Source organism: Zea mays, chromosome 3 (genome assembly GCF_902167145.1).
Source record: "Zea mays cultivar B73 chromosome 3, Zm-B73-REFERENCE-NAM-5.0, whole genome shotgun sequence".
Classification (NCBI taxonomy): domain Eukaryota; kingdom Viridiplantae; phylum Streptophyta; class Magnoliopsida; order Poales; family Poaceae; genus Zea; species Zea mays.
This window is the reverse complement of record NC_050098.1, coordinates 235593566-235608836: the sequence shown is the minus strand read 5'-3', so window position 1 is coordinate 235608836 and position 15271 is coordinate 235593566. Positions and strand designations below refer to the sequence as shown.

The window sequence follows — 15271 nt, the reverse complement described above, 5'->3', positions numbered from 1 at the left end:
CCGGTGCCATGCGAGACTTCGTGACCGCATGTGACTACTACCTCTCTGGTTGCTCTGATGATGGCCATAGCCTTGTCGACGAGGGTTATTGCCCGAGTCGTGAATGTTTTCACGTCAATCTGGGGGATCTCGACGAAGGCAACCACCTTGGTATGCCGGAGAATGACCCTGGGCCTGTGTCTCGCGTTGACATCCCGCGGGAGCTAGATGTGGTCCCAGTCCCTGTAGGGGGTCAGGACACACAGCTTGAGCAAATCCGCGAGATGCAGGCCAAGCTCGACGAGGAAGCACGGCGACTTGTGCAGCTCTGGCAAAACGTCATGCAGGAGCGGGCAGGTCAGGTACCCGCCGAAGAGGTGCGTCATCGGACCCAGGAAGTTTAGCGTCGTATCGTTGACAACGCCAGGGCAGCGCTGCCCCCGGCCGACACTGAGACCGGCCGGAACCAGGCTGCAGCAGCGATACTGCTCCAAACGATGCTGGAGCCATCCACCACCGAGGGGCGGCGTATCCAGGGCAACTCAAGAATCTCCTGGAGCACGCTGCGGTCCGACAATCCAAGAGCTCTGCCTCCCGAAGGCAAGGGCGTCCCTCGGAGCATCACGCGACACCCTCCCGACACGTGTCCCGACACATGCGGGAGGCCTCGGTCCACAACGAACGTACGCGGGACGGGACGCCTGCCGCCCCGGACCGCCTCGGCGACGCGCAGCACCGCCATGACCGTCGAGCCCGCCTCGACGAGAAGGTGCGCCGAGGCTACCATCCCAGGCGCGGAGGGCGCTACGACAGTGGGGAGGATCGGAGTCCTTCGCCCAAACCGCCAGGTCCGCAAGACCCGGTTCTGAGCCCCGACTACTATCACCAAGTACTCGGGGGAGACGAGACCGGAGTTGTGGCTTGCGGACTACTGGCTGGCCTGTCAGCTGGGAGGCACAGACGACGACAACCTCATCATTCGCAACCTTCCCCTATTCCTCTCCGACGCCGCCCGGGCCTGGCTGGAGCATCTGCCTCCTGCGCAGATCTCCAGTTGGGACGATTTGGTCAAGGCTTTCGCTGGAAACTTCCAGGGCACATATGTGCGCCCTGGGAACTCCTGGGATCTCTGAAGCTGTCGCCAGCAGCCAGGAGAGTCTCTGCGGGAGTACATCCGGCGATTCTCGAAGCAGCGTACCGAGCTGCCGAACATCACCGACTCGGACGTCATCGACGTGTTCCTCGCCGGCACCACTTGCCGCGACCTAGTGAGCAAGCTAGGGCGCAAGACTCCCACCAAGGCGAGCGAGTTGATGGACGTAGCCACCAAGTTCGCCTCTAGCCAGGAGGCGGTCGAAGCCATCTTCCGGAAGGACAAGCAGCCTCAGGCAAGGCAGCAGGAAGACATCCCCGAGGCATCTGCCCAGCGGGGCATGAAGAAGAAGGCCAAGAAGAAGTCGCAAGCAAAGCGCGACGCCGCTGACGCAGACCTTATCGCTGTTGTCAAACACAGGAACCATCGGAAGCCTCCCAGAGGTGCCAACCTGTTCGACAAGATGCTCAAGGAGTCGTGCCCCTATCATCAGGGTCCCGTCAAGCACACCCTTGAGGAATGCATCATGCTTCGGCGCTACTTCCATAAGGCCGGGCCCCCGACGAAAGATGGCAAAGGCCAAGGAAACAACAAGAAAGAGGGCGACAGGGAAGAGGAGTTCCCCGAGGTTCACAGTTGTTTCATGATCTACGATGGGCAAGTAGCGAACGCCTCGGCTCGGCACCGCAAGCAGGAGCGCCGAGAGGTCTGCTCAGTCAAGGTGGCGGCGCCAGTCTACCTAGACTGGTCCGACAAGCCCATCACCTTCGACCAAGGCGACCACCCCGACTGCGTGCCGAGCCCAGGAAGGTACCCGCTTGTTGTCGATCCTGTCATCGGCAACGCCAGGCTCACCAAGGCCCTCATGGACGGAGGCAGCAGCCTCAACATCATCTATGCCAAAACCCTCGAGCTCTCGGGGATCGACCTGTCCATGATCCGGGCCGGTGCGGCGCCCTTTCACGGGATCATCCCTGGAAAGCGCGTCCTGCCCCTCGGGCAAATCGATTTGCCCGTCTGCTTCGGGACTCCCTCCAACTTCCGAAAGGAAACCCTCGTGTTCGAGGTGGTCGGGTTCCGAGGGACCTACCACGCGGTGTTGGGGAGGCCCTGCTACGCCAAGTTCATGGCCGTCCCCAACTACACCTACCTCAAGCTCAAGATGTCGGGCCCCAACGGGGTCATCACCGTCGGATTCACATACCGCCACACATATGAATGCGATGTGGAGTGCGTGGAGTACGCTGAGGCCCTCGCCGAGTCCGAGGCCCTCATCGCCGACCTAGAGCGCCTCTCCAAGGAGACGCCGAATGCGAAGCGACACGCCGGCAACTTCGAGCCAGCTGAGGCGGTCAAATATGTCCCTCTCGACCCCAGCAACGATGATGGCAAGCAAGTCCGGATCGGCTCTGAGCTCGACCCCAAATAGGAAGCAATGTTCATCAACTTTCTCCGCGTGAACGCCGAAGTTTTCACGTGGAGTCCCTCAGACATGCCCGACATACCAAGGGATGTCGCCGAGCACTCACTGGACATCCGAGCCGGTGCCTGACCCGTGAAGCAGGCTCTGCGCCGTTTCGACGAAGAAAAGCACAGAGCCATAGGCGAGGAGATTCACAAGCTGATGGTCGTAGGGTTCATCAAAGAGGTATTCCATCCCAAATGGTTAGCTAACCCTGTGCTTGTGAGAAAGAAAGGTGCGAAATGGAGGATGTGCGTCGACTACACTGGGTTGAATGAAGCATGTCCAAAGGTTCCGTACCCTCAGCCTCGCATCGACCAGATTGTGGACTCCACTGCTGGGTGCGAAACCCTGTCATTCCTCGACGCCTATTTAGGTTATCACCAAGTCAAGATGAAAGAGTCCGACCAGCTTGCGACTTCTTTCATCACACCTTTTGGCATGTATTGCTATGCTACTATGCCATTTGGCTTGAGGAATGCAGGGGCCACATACCAAAGGTGCATGAACCACGTGTTCGGTGAGCACATCGCCGAACGGTCGAAGCTTACGTCGATGACATTGTTGTCAAGACAAGGAAAGCCTCTGACCTCCTCTCTGACCTCGAAACGACATTCAAGTGTCTGAGAGCAAAGGGCGTGAAGCTCAATCCCGAGAAGTGTGTCTTCGGAGTCCCCCAAGGCATGCTCCTAGGGTTCATCGTCTCCGAGCGAGGCATTGAAGCCAACCCGGAGAAGATCGCGGCTATCACCAACATGGGGTCGATCAAAGATTTGAAAGGAGTACAGAGGGTCATGGGATGCCTTGCGGCCCTGAGCCGCTTCATCTCGCGCCTCGGCGAAAAAGGCTTGCCTCTGTACCGCCTCTTAAGGAAGGCCGAGCGCTTCACTTGGACCCCCGAGGCCGAGGAAGCCCTCGGCAACTTAAAGGCGCTCCTTACAAATGCGCCCATCTTGGTGCCCCCCGCTGCGGGAGAAGCCCTCTTGATATACGTAGCCGCAACCACTCAGGTGGTCAGCGCCCCGATCGTGGTCGAGAGACGAGAAGACGGGCATGCATTGCTCGTCCAGAGGCCGGTCTACTTCATCAGCAAAGTGCTATCCGAGACCAAGATCCGCTACCCACAAATTTAGAAATTACTGTACGCAGTAATTCTGACACGGCGGAAATTGCGACACTACTTTGAGTCTCATCCAGTCACTATGGTGTCATCCTTCCCCCTAGGGGAGATCATCATGTGCCGTGAGGCCTCGAGTAGGATAGCAAAGTGGGCAGTGGAGCTCATGGGCGAAACGTTTTCATTCGCCCCTCGGAAGGCCATAAAATCTCAAGTCTTGGCAGACTTCCTGGCTGAATGGGCCGACACCCAACTGCCAACTGCTCCGATCTAGGCCGAGCTTTGGACCATGTACTTTGATGGGTCGCTCATGAAAACTGGGGCAGGCGCGGGCCTGCTCTTCGTTTCACCCCTCGGGAAGCATCTTCGCTACGTGATACGCCTCCATTTTCCAGCGTCAAACAACGTGGCCGAGTACGAGGCTCTGGTTAATGGGTTGCGCATCGCCGTCGAGCTAGGGGTTCGGCGCCTCGACGCTCGTGGCGACTCGCAGCTTGTCATTGACCAAGTCATGAAGAACTCCCACTACCGCGACCGGAAGATGGAGGCCTACTGCAACGAAGTTCGGCGCCTGGAAGACAAATTCTACGGGCTAGAGCTCAACCACATCGCCCGACGGTACAACGAGACTGCGGATGAGCTGGCTAAGATAGCCTCGGGGCGGACAACGGTTCCCCCGGACATCTTCTCCAGAGACATACATCAACCCTCCGTCAAGATCGACGACACGCCCGAGCCCGAGGAGGCCTCGGCCCAGCCCGAGGTACCCTCTGCCGAGCCCGAGGTACCCTCGGCCACCGAGGGTGAGGCCCTGCGCGTCGAGGGAGAGCAGGATGGGGTCACGCCAATCCCAAACTGGAAGACCCCGTAACTAGAATATCTCCTCCGAGGAGAGCTACCCCTCGACAAGGCCGAAGCTCAGCGATTGGCTCGGCGCACCAAGTCGTTCGTTGGGTGATGAAAAGGAGCTCTACCACCACAGCCCCTCGGGCATTCTCTAACGATGCATATCCATCGCCCAGGGACAAGAGCTGTTACAAGAAATACACTCGAGGGCTTGCGGCCACCACGCAGCACCTCGAGCCCTCGTGGGGAATGCCTTCCGACAAGGCTTTTACTGGCCAACCGCGGTGGCCGACGCCACTAGGATTGTACGCTCCTGCCAAGGGTGTCAATTCTACGCAAGATAGACTCACTTGCCCGCTCAGGCCCTGCAGACAATACCCATTACCTGGACGTTTGCGGTCTGGGGTCTAGACCTCGTCGGTCCCTTGCAGAAGGCACCCGGGGGCTTCTCGCACCTGCTGGTCGCCATCGACAAATTCTCCAAGTGGATCGAGGTTCGACCCCTGACCAGCATCAGGTCCGAGCAAGCGGTGGCGTTCTTCACCAACATCATCTATCGCTTCGGGGTCCAAAACTCATCATTACCGACAATGGCACGCAGTTCACCGGGCAAAAGTTCCTAGACTTTTGCGAGGACCACCACATCCGTGTGGACTGGGCCGCCGTAGCTCACCCCATGACGAATGGGCAGGTGGAGCGTGCCAACGGTATGATTTTACAGGGACTTAAACCAAGGATCTACAACAACCTCAACAAGTTCGGCAAGCGGTGGATGAAGGAGCTACCCTCGATGGTCTGGAGTCTGAGGACGACGCCGAGCCAAGCCACAGGTTTCTCGCCGTTTTTTCTAGTCTATGGGGCCGAGGCCGTCCTCCCCACGGACTTAGAATACGGTTCCCCGAGGACAAGGGCGTACGACGACCGAAGCAACTAGACTAGCCGGGAGGACTCGCTGGACCAGCTCGAAGAGGCTCGGGACGTTGCCTTGCTACATTCGGCACGGTACCAACAGTCGCTGCGACGCTACCACGCCCGAAGCGTTCGGCCCTGAGGCTTCCAGGTGGGAGACTTGGTGCTTCGGCTGCGACAAGACGCCCGAGGGCGCCACAAGCTCACTCCTCCCTGGGAAGGGCCTTTCATCATCGCCAAGATTTTGAAGCCCGGAACATACAAGCTGGCCAACGAACAAGGCGAGGTCTACAGCAACGCTTGGAACATCCAACAGCTACGTCGCTTCTACCCTTAAGATGTTTTAAGTTGTTCATGTACCTCACTTTCTCTGCATACATAAAGTCTAATCGTCAAGGAAGGGTCAGCCTTGCCTCGACAAAGCCCGACCCTACCTCGGGGGCTAGAAGGGGGGAACCCCCTCTGCGACAAAAATTATCCTCGGAAAAGTTTTCTACCGAAACGACCTTTCGTGCTTTCGACTTCCGTATCGATATCGGGATCCTAAAAACAACGAGAGTACACGTAAGTGGCAAGGCCGACCGAGCCGAGGGACTCCTACGCCTCCGGGATACGGATACCTCACTCATCACCTTCCGCGAGAAGTAACTCATGCTCGGATAAGCGATCCTGCTACCGAACAAGTCCTGAAGCTCGGTAGAAAACGACTTTCGTGCCTTCTCGACTATATCGATAACAGAATCCCGTGAACGAATGAGAGTGCACGTAAGCGGTAAGGCCGACCGAGTCGAGAGATTCCTACGCCTCCGGGATACGGATACCTCACTCATCACCTTCCGCGAAAAGTAACTCTCCCTCGGACAAGCGATTCTGCTACCGACGAACAAGTCGTAAAACTCGAAACAAGAGGAAAGAAAACGCAACCTTATAACACGACGATAAAGTGTTTAGGCCGCAGCGGCCGCAAAAAACATACGCATACTACAGACAAACTGTTCCTGCAGGTTCAGACTTTGGCAGGGGGAGCAGCAGCACCCTCGGTGACGTTTCCACCCTCGGCAGGAGATCCCTCTCCCGTGGAGTAAAGACGACGCGCCCGTTCCTCGAACGGCTCGCGCACGCGCAACGGGCGCCACGTGAATCACCCGTCCCGTCGCATTAACTCCTCGGCAGAGCAAGCGACACCTCTGGCAGACGAGGCGGGCGTCGTTTCACCTCCAACATGACAACCGCGTCAAAAAAGGTGCGCCACCTTATTTAAATTCATACCCTTTCCCTCTTCCTCTTTCTCTCTCTTGCTGCGGGGACCAGGAAAGGGGATGCTTCGGAAAGGATCCTTCTCAGCGAAGGAAGCGGGCCCGGAGCCCATTACTGATCAGGGGTTCGAAGGCTGGCCCCTCGGAAGGGTTCGACAGCCGCCTCAGAGCACTCGGGCTCCACGCCCATTACTGATCAGGGGTTCGAAGGCTGGCCCCTCGGAAGGGTTCGACAGCCACCTCAGAGCACTCGGGCTCCGCGCCCATTATTGATCAGGGGTTCGAAGGCTGGCCCCTCGAAAGGGTTCGACAGCCGCCACAGAGCACGCAGAGTGAGGGATGACTCTGGGTACGTCCGATACATGGCCGAGGCTCGGGCTACGCTCCCGAGGTACCCTAGGACATTTCCGAGACCGGCGGGAACGATTTGTAACGAAATCCCACCAGAGGGAGGCATCGAGCCCTCGGACCCTGTCGAAGGGGTCCGGGTCCAGCAAATCACCCACAGGTACTTTTGGAGCGCGCCTCTAGGCCACCAGCCGACCCCTAACGAACGGGGCACAGGCGTCCACTCGGATCACCCATTAGCAGCTCACTGGAAACACCATGTTCGGCGCCCTCCGAGGGCAACATGGCGCTTTCCCCCCTCCTCCTTGCGGAAAGGCGACGAAGGGGCGTATGATAAAAGTCGGGAAAGTCCTTGATCGTCCTCTCGCTCCGTGCAGAGGCTCGGGGGCTGCTCTCGCACCCGGCTACGGCCAAACTGTTGACAGCGTCAACAAACCAGCTTGAAAGCTCGAAACCTGACCATGCACCCGGGCTACGGCCAGACCGCATGAGGGAACGACCAGACCGGCCAAGACACCACGAAAAGCATTAAGACCTCAGAGGAGTCCAACCACTCCTCCGAGGCCTCGGGGGCTACACCCGGCGGGTGCGCTCGCGCGCACCCGCCAGAACAGAGTAAAATCGAGAAAGGTCGGTCCCCTCACCAAAAATGCGGCAAAAGCCTCCAAGCGAGTACCAACACTCCCTTCGAGGCTCAGGGGCTACTATCGGGTACCATAATTAGGGGTACCCCCAACACTCCTAATCACGGCTGGTAAACACCCTCAGACCGACTGACGGGTGTCGTTCAAGTCAAGGCTTCGACTACCCAAGGGACGCAACCTCGCCCGAGCCCAGCCTCGAGCAGGAGCAGTAGTCCCAGACGAGTTCACGCCTCACCCGAGGGCCTCCTCAGGCAGCGGGCGCCCCCTCGGCTCTCCTGAAGCCTGGCTCGGGCAGGCTTCGTTGTGAAGCAGCCTTGGCCAAACCGCCTCACCAACCGACCACATCGCAGGCGCATTCAATGCGAGGGTCGCCTGACACCGTATCCTGACACACGCGCCTCAGTCGGCAGGGCTGAAGTGACCGCAGTCACTTCACCCCCTTTACTGACCGACCTGACAGGAAAGCAGCATCGCTCGCCCCGCTCCGACTGCTGTGCCAACCACTCAAGCGAAGCTGACAACAAGTCACTATCAACCATCGAGTCCAGCCTCGGGCGCAATAGGAAACTCCGCATCGCCCGATCTCAGGCCCTGGCCTCGAGCGGAGATCTCCGCCTCGCCCGACCCCTGGACTTGGCCTCGGCCTCGGCCTCGGGAGGAATCGCGCCCTCGCCCGGCCCTGGCCTTGGCCTCAAGAGAAGTCTCCGCCTCGCCCGACCTTGGGCTCGGACCGACCGCGCCACAGGGGATACACCATTACCCTATTCCTAGCTAGCTCAGGCTACAAGGAACAAGACCGGCGTCCCATCTAGCTTACCCCGGCAACGGGTAATGATGGTGCCCCGCGTGCGACCATGACGCCGGTGGTTCTCAGCCCCTTACGGCAGCAAGGAAACATCAGCAGGGTCCTTGCCGCACTGCCAGCTGTGCTCCTACAGGGCTGAGGCGCTTCTCCGACGGCCACGCTATCACGTATACAGGGCTCAAGCTCTCCCCCGACAGCCACGTTGGCATGTACGCAGGGCTTAGGCACTTCTCTGCCAGACACGTTAGCGCATTGCTACATCCCCATTGTACATCTGGACCCTCTCCTTACATCTATAAAAGGGAGGTCCAGGGCCTTCCCGTGGGAGGTCGGAAGGGTCGGAGGGTTCGCGCAGAGGGGACGACGGGCTGACGAACCGGCTCCCATTTTCCCTCTCGCGACGCTTGTAACCCCTACTACGAGCGGCACCCCCGGTGCGAGATAATACAAGTCCCCCCTTTTTTGTGTTCCTTCTCGCGCCAACCCATCTGGACTGGGACACGCAGCGACGACAAATTTACTAGTCGGTTCGGAGGACCCCGAGTCCGAAACGCCGACAAGAATCATGTGAAAAAACAACGGATCCATTTCTTTCTATAAGACTAATCTACTGGAAACCATCTAGTATACTCGTCAGGGGCGAAGCTAGGTTGTATCTAGCGGATGCAAGAGCACCCCCTCAAAAATGCAAATTCTATAGATACAATTAAAATTTCACCATATATGTACCCCTAGAAAAAATTAGTATGCATCCACTAGACCAATTGCACCCTCCTCAATTTTGCTCTAGCTTCGCCACTGTACTCGTCTAAAATTATTGTGATCAATCTATACCGTAATCGATTATTTTTATGGTCGAGAAAAAAAATCAAAGTTCATAGTGTAGAACAATTCGACAATATCTAGAACATGTTGATGTGATGGAGAGAATGTCGTCGTGCTCATACCATGTGTAAGAAGCTGTTATACACCACATTTATAATCTGCGTTATTTTCTTCCTAAAAGAAGTTGAAGCGTGATAAGTTATGGAGATCTATTTTTCTTGACATAAGAGTATTTTCAAGAGACTAGCAAAATGACTCGTCAAGCTAAATTTTAGCTACTCAACAATAAAATAACTCTCCAATAGACTAGCTATCTGACTCGGCAATCTATCCGACTCTCAAAATTTGCTCTCTCACTAGTTAAGTTTGGCTAGCCACCTAACTAGTCATACTAGATAGATAATCTGTTGGAATAGAGATACTACAAATAGAGTATAATCTTTATGAAAAGGTAAATAGAGAATCAAATAGAGAGAAAAAATGAAAAATCTATTAGAGATGCTCTAAGGCTAGCCGCAGTCGCTTACTGGAAAAGGAGTTGTAAAGGATAGCGTAGGATATACAGTGAGAAAAATGATGCAACGGCGGACTGGAAAACGAACTCCACGGTGCAGCACGGCAGCAGAAACGCTACCAATAGCGTTGTACTGGATTACTACGCTATCCTTCGCATGCAGCCGACGTGGGCACATGGGCAGGGTGTAGTACAAGGTGGGCCCCACCGGTGGCACATGCCACACCGCGGGAGACAGCTGACGTGGACAAGAGAGAGGTAAAATAAATAATAGAATATGTGGTAGTTGGTATAGGGTAGAGATTTAGGGTAAATATGAGTGCGGAGGATTGTGGTATAGAGTAAAGAATTTTGTTGACCAGGACAGAATATTCTTTTTAGGGTAGAAATTTAGAGTAGTATGAGTGCGGATAGCCTAAGAAACAAATACTTCTCCGTTCTTTTTTATTTCTTATGAGATAAAGATATAAATGAACGTGTAAATTTCCCAACAGCTTTCTCCCTCTTTCCCCCCGGGCCTCGTCTGCTCTGTTCGACTGTTGTTGCAGTGCCTTCGCCTCTCCAGCAAGCAAAGCCGACCCCCACACCAGCCAGTCAGGAATCGCCGCCGGCGGAAGCCAAGCATCATCCCCAGACACCCCGTCCGTCATGGATCCGGCGGCGTGGCCGCCGTGGACGTCGCTCCTGCTGCGGGCGCTGAGCCGGCGGCGGACCTGGGTGGCGCTCTTCCTCGCAGTGTACGCCGCGCTGCTCTCCTCCTCCTGGTCCCTGCTGGCCTCCGTCCGCGCCTGGTACTACGCCGCCTCCTCCGCCTCCGCCTCGGCGGCCGCCTCGGCAGCGCCCGCCTGGCCCGCGGCGCTCTACGCCTCCGTCACGTACGGCGCCGTGTTCGGCCTACTCTCCATGGCCGCCGCGCTCGCCGTCGCCGCCCCCGCCATGCTGGTCACCTGGACCACCGTCCTTGTGCTCCTCGCCTTCGCGGGGCGCCGGCCCAGGTCGCTCGTCGCCGAGGGCCGACGCGCCACCAGGGACATCGCGGGCCTCGCGCTCCGCGTCCTCCTCCGCGAGGGCAACGCCGTCGCCGCGCTCTGCGCTGCCGCCAGCTTCGCCGCGCTCCTCCTCGGCCGGCGCGACGACGATGCCGCACGCCGCGCTTCCTAGTTCGAGCTGGTTGTAGCCTGTTGTAGCATCGCCCCCCTCCCCTTTTACACCTCTTCCTCCTCTTCTCTCAAGCTAGATCTCCAGCCCTGTTGTTCCTCTCCGGGCGTAACCGCCTGCGCAAGAGATTATGATTTGTTTGTTGCAGCTAGTAGGTGTAAATTATCACACCAGTTTGTTTCAGTTACTCCACAAATTGGACACTGATGGCATCTGTAATGAATGTAGCTTGTCTTACAGCTCTTGACGATGAAAATGATTCCGGGGGCTAACTAACCTTACATACAGCGTACATTTGTTACTGTTAGCACAGCTTTCTTTCAGATGACGTGATCTTTTTGTTAGGAACAATATTGGTCGCTGTGGTGGAACACTGGAAGCCATCCTTAATGGGCATGCATCTGCGAAAGTCCAGTTGGAGCCAACTATTACAGATGAAATCGTGAGTGTTCTTTTCTTCTTTTCCTCCCCGTACTCTCTGTGCTTCTTAACTTGTACTGTTGTATCAACTATGTCAACTGTCAGAGTTGTGTTTTGTAAATGTGAAATGGCGGTTCCCTTAGAGTTGTCATTCACTGTACCAGTTATGATGCATGCCCATTACTACTTTATTTAGCTTGGGCACAAGATTAGGAGGAGCCAACACAATGACAATGGCGACCAATCTGAAGATTAATCAATACAATGACATAAACATTACTACTTCACTATGAAGTTGCACAAATAGGGTAATTTATTCTCAGTCTTTTTATGGGCTCAGCAGTAAATTGAAAATGCGTGAGCTCTCCCCTTTGTCATGGGTGCCATCATCTTCACATGCTGATCTGGTGGGGAAAATCATCTTAAGTTGGCTTGATGCAACCATCTCTTGTCCGTCATCCTGCCTCCAGCCTGAGGAAAGTACTAGGTAGGCTTCATTGTAATTCTATGTAGTCTTTGCAATGTGCTCGAGATTTTTTTTTTGGCATGGCAGTCATGTAATATGATCTATTACTTTGTCAGGTATCGAGGACTTGATGCAAGTAGCACTGGCTTGTTCCCCATTGAGTATGGCTGTAACAATTTTAAACAGACGAGCAATAGACCAGTGATGCCCAAAGATCATTAGTGTTGGCTCCCTTTCAGAAATGCCGCAGCTTTGTCATTGTCCAGTACGGAAACACAAACACCGATATTTTTAAGTACTTTTAGTCACCTGTTTCACCAGTGGAAGAAATGACAGATGGCACAGATGATTCATCTGTATGAACCAGATATCAAGCTCAACAGATTATTTGGATGATAAAACTGATCTCAAGGCTAACTAACCTTACATACAGCGTAAATTTGTTACTGTTAGCACAGCTTTCTTTCAGATGACGTGATCTTTTTGTTAGGAACAAGAACAATATTGGTCGCCTACGCAAGGGTACTGGACAATGACAAAGCTGCGGCATTAGCAAATCTGGTATGAACCAGATATCAAGTACCGAAACACTGATGATTCTTCTGTATGAACCAGATATCAAGTACGGCCTTGGAGAAGCTTAAGGGCTCGTTCGTTTCTGCAGGATTGCACCAAGAATTATTTCTGTTGATCATAACTTATACAAATCAGAGAAGCAATCCGGGCCGGAACAGTTTCGGTCTTCTATTCCCTGTCAACCGAACGGGCCCTAAGCTAGGTGGTTATTGGATCAGGCGTCTATGCTGTGAGAGAACTGGCAAAGAGGATCCTCCGTTTGTCCTTGGCTTCTGGTGTTACAGAAGAAACTGCAGAACCCATGAGCGAAAAGGGTGGATTAGTTTTAGCAAACAAGTGGTTACACTAGTTGTAGCTGTACTATGTGTCCTCTGAATTTCCCTGTGAAAGCAATATGATCAAAGACTGTCAAATATATCCTTTTTTAAAAAAAAAAATTGCAATATGTAAGTTTATCCAGTTGGTGTAGTGTCGATGGTTTTCTTCGTGTTATTATTGTTACTTCGGTTTTAACTACAACAACTAGCTCCTGAAGCAAAATATAACTCGTCCCAGATGTTAAAATATACCGCTCTCTCAAATGGCTGTTGGGTTTTCGTCACCCAAGTTATCTTTATTGAACAGATCAAGCGTTGATGGCGGAGGCGGCAGCGATGACGTAGGATAGGATAGGACACTCTATACTTCAGGTGCGAGCTGTGGCGGAGGCGGAAGAACTTATAAGATCTACGGTTTGTTGGTGGCTAACTATGTCTCAATTTATCTAAGATTAGTGGTTCGAATTGAAAACTAACTTTAAGTAAAAAAGTTAAACAAAATATAGCAAATTAAGTAGGAAACCAAACATGCCCCTATTCTTCTGTCTCTATCTCTCTTATAAACAACCGCAAAGTAGCTAAAAACCAGTTTCTGAACTACTCCTCGAGTCCATATGATTTAATCATTTTAGATTTACCCTAAATCAAACCATTTTAACTTTGACCAACAATATATATAAGATTAAATTATTTTAAATTAAAGAATTGTATATTATATTAGTTCAAATCACGATGAATCTAGTAATTTTACTTTTATGTTGTAGAATTTTATGAAACATGCGATATGACCGGTCAAAATTGACAGTAGTTGATTTAGAACAAACTCAAAATGACTAAATCATATGGACGGAGGGAGTAGCTTTTCGCCTTTTCTCTTCTCCTTCAAAACATCAATTTCGTGTGTCATACATCATGTACGAAACGTGAATAGGCTCAATAAGCCGTTACACCACAGATAGGCTCCTGAGCCCAATACGACAACAAGCTACACACAGCGTAACGCTCCTACATAGTACCACCTCGCTAGCTGAACGAGGACAAGCGACCGAGTGAGGTCTCTTTCAACTCATATCTTTCTCGACCTTTTGGCTAAGATGAAGTTTTATATTTGTTCTTATCAGCTTAATATATAGCTTAATATTGATATGTGGACCGTATATTCACTTTGATATTAAATTTATTTTAATGGGTATCAAATATGATTTATTGTTGTCACAATGCACAAACATTATACTAGTAAAAAGAAAATTACCAGCCAAAACCCCCGATCAAATACATTTTTAGGGATTGTTCGGTTAGGAGTGGATTGAAAGAGATTGAATGAGATTAAAATCCCTTGCTAGTAAAAGATGAATAGAGAGGAATTTAATCCCCTCGTTCCTATCCAATCCGTATAGAACATGAAGTTCGAGCTTATTTAGAAGTAGATTGAAGGAGATTAGAGGAAAATGAATTTTTTTAGTCAAAATTGAATAAAAAATCTAATCCCCTTCCAACCTCTCTGATCCTGTGCAAGCCTTAGTGGACATTTTGGTTTTTGTTTATCTTTTATATTGAAACACGTTGGACATTGAGGCCTCCTTGGCGCTTCAGGCGTACTGCTGGGAATTGCGTCGGGCCGGACCAGCCCGGCCCAAGCCCATCGTTGAAAGGGAAATATGCCCTTGGCCATTTCAATAAATATTTTGGTGATTAGATGCTCAACACAAAATACGTTGGTTCTAAGTGCTAAGATGCAAATCAAAGAACAAGGTATGTCTCCGGCCTTAGTAAATTATTTTTGAGTACTAACATATTTATCTAAGTGCCAGGAATATTGCCAAGAAAAGTGAAAATGAATTTAAGAAGATTTGGCCGAGTTTAGCCAAAACAGCACCAGCCTGTGGTGCACCGGACAGTGTCCGGTGCCCAGGCTGGCCCAACGGTGAACTCGTCGCTCTCGGGAAAAAGCAAAGGCGCTGCGAATAAAATCACTGGACTGTCTGATGCGCCAACAGCGCCCGCGGCCAACGATCGGTTGAGCGATCATCAGGCGACACATGGCCGAGGCAACAGTCGACTGGTCTCACCGGACTGTCCGGTGCGCCAACGGGACCCGAGGTCCAACGGTCGACTGCGCCCGATAAGGAAGGAGATCGGGCACCGGACAACTACTGTTCATGTCCGGTGGTGCACCGGACTGTCCGGTGCGCCACCCGACAGAAGGCAAGAATTGACTTCCAATTGGATCTCCAATGGCTCCTAGCTGCCTTGAGGCTATAAAAGGGACCCCTAGGCGCATGGAGCAGAAAACCAAGCATTCACTAAACATCCTAAGACTTCTAGACTCTGCAATCACACACTCGATTTGAAAGTCGCCTAGAGGGGGGTGAATAGGCGGAATCTGAAATTTATAAACTTAAGCACACACTACAAGTCGGGGTTAGCGTTAGAAATAAAATCGAGTCCGTGAGAGAGGGAGAAAAACAAATCAAAGGCAAATGAAGCGAATGACACGGTGATTTGTTTTACCGAGGTTCGGTCCTTGAGAACCTAC

General features: G+C 53.0%; 1 protein-coding gene and 1 pseudogene across 7 annotated transcripts; both read left to right on the top strand.

Moving 5' to 3' along the window:
- Positions 1-10296: 10296 nt before the first annotated feature.
- LOC100278518 (uncharacterized) lies at positions 10297-12877 on the top strand. Of its 7 annotated transcripts, XM_008674434.3 has the most exons (4): positions 10297-11398; positions 11720-11863; positions 11959-12403; positions 12507-12877. In XM_008674434.3, the coding sequence occupies exon 1, from the start codon at positions 10447-10449 to the stop codon at positions 10957-10959; it is 513 nt and encodes a 170-aa protein (XP_008672656.1). In that variant the 5' UTR covers positions 10297-10446; the 3' UTR covers positions 10960-11398; positions 11720-11863; positions 11959-12403; positions 12507-12877. The 7 variants fall into 7 exon arrangements, with proteins under 7 accessions (XP_008672656.1, XP_020406222.1, XP_008672653.1 ...); XM_020550633.2 differs by lacking the exon at positions 11720-11863 and having other exon boundaries at positions 12333-12403; XM_008674431.3 differs by having other exon boundaries at positions 11959-12877.
- A 926-nt stretch (positions 12878-13803) lies between these two features.
- On the top strand, positions 13804-13933 carry LOC111591270 (uncharacterized; annotated as a pseudogene).
- The last annotated feature ends 1338 nt before the right edge of the window (positions 13934-15271 follow it).